The sequence below is a fragment of the Mastomys coucha genome, unplaced genomic scaffold (assembly GCF_008632895.1).
Source record: "Mastomys coucha isolate ucsf_1 unplaced genomic scaffold, UCSF_Mcou_1 pScaffold22, whole genome shotgun sequence".
Lineage (NCBI taxonomy): Eukaryota > Metazoa > Chordata > Mammalia > Rodentia > Muridae > Mastomys > Mastomys coucha.
This window is the reverse complement of record NW_022196905.1, coordinates 114,350,795-114,355,543: the sequence shown is the minus strand read 5'-3', so window position 1 is coordinate 114,355,543 and position 4,749 is coordinate 114,350,795. Positions and strand designations below refer to the sequence as shown.

General features: G+C 49.1%; 1 protein-coding gene across 5 annotated transcripts in view; it reads left to right on the top strand.

The window, feature by feature from the left end:
• The window catches only part of LOC116068328 (2'-5'-oligoadenylate synthase 1A-like), an 82,156-nt gene that overhangs the window by 65,840 nt on the left and 11,567 nt on the right, over positions 1-4,749 (top strand). For 4 of the 5 annotated variants that reach the window (XR_004109548.1, XM_031337691.1, XM_031337690.1 and 1 more), the window contains exons 1-2: positions 2,770-3,051; positions 4,063-4,375. The exons of the other annotated variant lie outside the window; for it this stretch is intronic. Coding sequence is in view for 3 of the 4 variants with exons in the window: in XM_031337691.1 (XP_031193551.1) it covers positions 2,809-3,051; positions 4,063-4,375 (556 nt within the window). In the remaining variant the exon portion in view is untranslated. Of the gene's footprint in view, positions 1-2,769; positions 3,052-4,062; positions 4,376-4,749 lie in introns of those variants that run through there. 5 annotated transcript variants of the gene reach the window in all.

Here is a 4,749-nt window from a genome sequence, read left to right as displayed (position 1 = left end):
GAGCTCCTGCTGGCATGTGGTACAGGTCCATGATGACCCAGGCCCTCAGGAGAGTTTCGTTTCTCCCTAGGGTGCTCCTGAGCTGACAGTGGGGCGTGTTCCCTGAGTCACCTCCCTCCAGCTAGCTCCTTCACTTTCATTTCTCCTCCCTGCTGAGTGAGTTTCTCTCTTCCCAGGGGGTGGCTGAGACCTGTTCATAGCTCTGCTCTGTGTGTGTGTGTGTGTGTGTGTGTGTGTGTGTGTGTGTGTGTGTGTGTGGCTGAGACCTGCTCATAGCTCTGCTCTGGGGGGAGGGTGTGGCTGAGACCTGCTCATGGCTCTGCTCTGCAGCTGGGCATGTGGCCTAGAGGGTGACTCAGGTCTTACATCTTAGGGCCTGGACACTCTCTGGCTCAGGCAGACTTGCAGTGGAGGTTGGCCTCTTTGGGATGAGTGAACCTTGTTCAGATGCATGGGAGAGCACAGAAGTGTTACAGATGAGCTTGGCACAGTGACACACTATAATGCCAGCAACAGGGGCTGAGGCAGGAGGGTTGCTGTAAGTAGACTGACAGCCAGTCTATAACAGAAGTCCTCTCTCATAAACAACAACAACAAGGGTCACTGAGATACCTCAGAGGGCACAGGTGTTCATCACCAAGCCTGAAGGCCTGAGTTTGGTCCCTGGGACCCACGAGGTGGAAGGAGAGACAGCCGGCTCCTACAAGTTGCCCTCTGACTTCACATGCTCACACACATGAAGTAAATGTATAGACTATCGAAAGTACAATTAGCTTCGCCCTTGCCCAGATCTGCTCAGGACCCTCAGCTGGCCTCTGGTCCTCCCATCCTGGCACTTGTGAGAGGAGCCTTCAGCATCCCAGTTCCCTCAGGCATGGTCAGGGTCCACCAAGGAGCCTCTGCTATCAGCCAGCCTGTGAAGACTTTTTGCTAAGGGCCAGCCTCTGGCCTGAATGACAAGGCCATGGCTTCTGCTTTTTCCAAAAGAAAATCCTGTAAAGCCACCCACGAGCTGTGGCCATAACCATTGGCAAGCCTGTGTGATAATTTCCTCTGTTTAATGTTCCTTGCTCTCTGCACTGATTTAGGACTGTGGGGTGTGTGTGTGTGTGTGTGTGTGTGTGTGTGTGTGTGTGTAGTGTGTGCTTGCTTTCCTATTTTAGGGTTCATTGCTGGGAAGCGGTACCAAGACCAAGGCAATCATATAAAGGAAAGCATTTCATTGGTGCTGACTTACTCTTTGAGAAATTTAGTCTACTCTCCTCATGGAAGGAAACATAGTAGCAGGCAAACTTGGTGTTGGAGACAGAGCTAAAAGTTCATCTTGATCTGCAGGCAGCAGGAGACTGTGTATAGTTTGAGCATAGGAGACCTCAAAGCCCACACCCACAGTGACACACTTCCTCCAACAAGGCCACACCTCCTAATAGTGCCACTCCTTATAAGGCAAACATTCAAACACATGAATGTCTGGGAGCCATTCTTATTGGATCCATCACAATTGCCTTTCTCTTCTCAGTGTAAGAGGAAGCTGAGGAAGACGCTGCCCCCCTCCCCGCAGGCCACCCTGGAGCTGTTCACAATGTATGCCTGGGAACATTGGTGTAATATCTCCAGGTTCAAAGGAGCTGAGGGCTTTCAAATAGTCTTGGAACTGGTCACAAAGTATATGCAGCTTCAAATTCACTGGAGAGTGTATTATGACATTTCCTTCAATTTCCTGAGCAGACAGCTCAAAAAAACAGGTCCCCACATGGTTCTGCTCCCCAATAAGAACGGCTCCCAGAGACTCATGTGTTTGAATGTTTCTCTTACCAGGCTGCACTTGCGTGGAAAGTGGAAGTGGGAGCTCTGTGTCTATGGTGCATCTCTCCCACTGGGCACTGCTCTGCTGTCACCTGGTTGACATGAGGTCCTACAGCCCTGGGAGGCAGGGGTGGGCTCTCCTGTTTGCATGAGGAGACCAAAGCTCTGACATTGTCCAGACCAAAACAGCAAAGGAAGGGGAGGACATGGAGTGGGAACTGAGATTATCCAACAGTAACAGTATCATAAGGGCTGTGAAGCACCAAGGACCAGCAGTGGACCAATGACTTGTAAATAATAGAGTACTGTCACCCTAGGGAGTGACATGTCTTGATCCCGTGTTTGATCACTTTTCTCACGAGACTCACCAACTCTCCCCATCTCACAGATCAGAGAACCTGAGGGAACTGCCCTAGGATATACAGCTACTAAAGGTTAGAGGATTTGAACCCAGGTATGGCAGGTCATTCCCAAGGATCCCTCCAGTCTTGCTGTATGCTGTGGGGCAGGGACTCTGGCCAAACTTTGGATAGGTGTGCTCTGCAAGGGGTCTCCTCTCCGTCTATGCAGCAGTACCTGAGCCTGGCCGGCTGGTCAGTTTCCTCTCTGAATGTTTCTCTGCAGGCCAGTGATCCTGGATCAGACTGACCCAACAAGAAACATAGCTGGTTCAAACCTACAGAGTATATGCATATTGCTGTTAAATGTCCAGAAGAATATAAAACCACTTTTCTTTAGTAACAATACAAGACTAAGAAGGAAGAACACAGAAACTGTTCATGATGATTCATGCCTCCTGGTTCACAACCTGCTTATCATGAAGGTTTGAGAATTCAAAGAAATGCCTGCAGGTAAACCATCCCCAGAGTGCCAGGAAGCCCAGGACCCAGAGGTGGCAGATGCAGGTCTGATAAGACCCGCCCTTCCTGGGAAAGAGAAACCAGCTGTGGATATAAGGGGCAGCTAGCAAGGCTGCAGACAGCAAACACTCCTGGCCTCAGGATGGAGAAGGATCTCAGCAGCACCCCAGCTTGGGAGCTGGACAAGTTCGTAGAGGATCATATCATTGCTGACACCAGGTTCCTTAATAAGGTCAAAGCAGATATTGACTACATATGTACTTTCTTGAAGGAGAAACACCTCAAAGGTGTCACCCGCTCTGTGAAGCTCAACGAGTTGATGAACTACAAGAGTTTGATGAAGGAGATACACTTCAAAGATGTGAAGATCTCCAAGGTTTTGATGGTGAGTCCCATTAGCCTGAGCTGACAGGATGGGGAGGGAGAGGACTCTCACAAGCATGACCTGCAGTCTTTAGTGGGGCGTGAGTTACCTACTTGCTCTGTGCCCAGGGTCCTCATGTAGACCTCAGCTATGGCACAGGGCAGAGAACAGAACAGAGACCCCACTGCTGGATGATTAGACTGAGGGAAGCTCATTGCCCATGTTTCCACCTGTCAAATGGGACTTTATGACAACAGTCCCTACCTCAGTCACTGTGAAGGCTGCAGAAATGTCGTGTTGTAATGTCCACTCATCTATGTCAGGGATGCACATGTGTTAGTGATTGTGGTCAGCATTTTATCTATGGAGGATCTGCACATTATCATTTGTTATTGTCTCTAAATGTTTCTCTTTATGAATTCAATTCTCTTAGTTTTAAATTTTGTTCTGTGACTTTTTACTATTGTTTTGGAGTATCTTCATACAAGCATGGGTGTAATTTTTAGCATATTATCCTCAATATTCTGCTAAGGAAAGGGGTCATGACAGACGTTTCATTTGCTTGTATTCACCTGCTTCCATCCTTGACCCTGCACTGTGACCTCCCCCAGAGAGTGTGTGCAGCTAGAACCAGATTCCACATGAGAGTGGAATCTGTGCTAGATTGTTTCTCCCCATTACTCTCCCTAAGTGCTCACTTCGTCTAGCATCCCCACACACACACAGTTGCCTTCCATCACAGGCACAGGCACATTTACATCTAGCCTCCATGTATGAACACAGACGTTTGACATTCTGAGTCTGGCTTACTCCCAAAAGATGAGGCAATCTAGAACCCTGTTTTTGTTTGTTTGTTTGTTTAACATAGATTTCCCTTTTCACTCTTCAGGGCTGACTAGTATCCCCTGCACATATGCCAGCTTTCTCTACGTCCTTTATACTGGGTGTTGGGCTCCCTAAGATTTTCAACTTCTGGGCTGCTAGGGCGGCTCCCACACTCCCTTGCCAGTCTTTCTCATCATTGTCTTTCAGAGCGGCTGTTTTGACAGTGAGTCAGACCTGAAGGACACAACAGAAGTCAACATTACGATCTTTTTAAAAGGGCTCCAAATCTTTGAAGAGGTGTTTTGGCGTTGGGAAGAGTTCCTGGAGGAAATTAAGAAAGAGTTGTGCAAACTACCAGGAGAGGAAAAGTTTCAATTGCATTATGAAGTTCAGAATCCAGAGGAATGCTACCCCTCGTTTCTAAGCTTCAAGCTGAGCTCCTCTGAGCTGCAGCAGGAAGTGGAATGTAGAGTGTGGCTAGCCCGTGATGTCCTGCCTGATGTCCTCCCTGATGTCCTGCGTAAGTCAGAATGCCTCAGGGCCTCAGCTTGACCTTTCCACCCAACTTCATCCTGTCTTCAGTCTACCTGTCTGTCTGTCTGTCTGCCAGTCTCTGTCTCTGTCTGCCTCTCTCTCTCTCTCTCTCTCTCTCTCTCTCTCTCTCTCTCTCTCTCTCTCCCTCCCCCTCCCTCTCCTCTCTCCCTCCCCCTCTCCTCTCCCCACTCCCCCTCTCATTCTCTCCCTCCTCCTCTGTTTCTCTGTCTCTGTCTCTCTCCTTCTATCTTTCTGTTGCTTGTGGATTCCCTGGTGCACAGGGGTATCGCATATCTGTAGCCCGCGCGGTCCTCTCGCCGGGAAGAAGACACGCGGACACACTAGGTTCCTTCTGCAGCA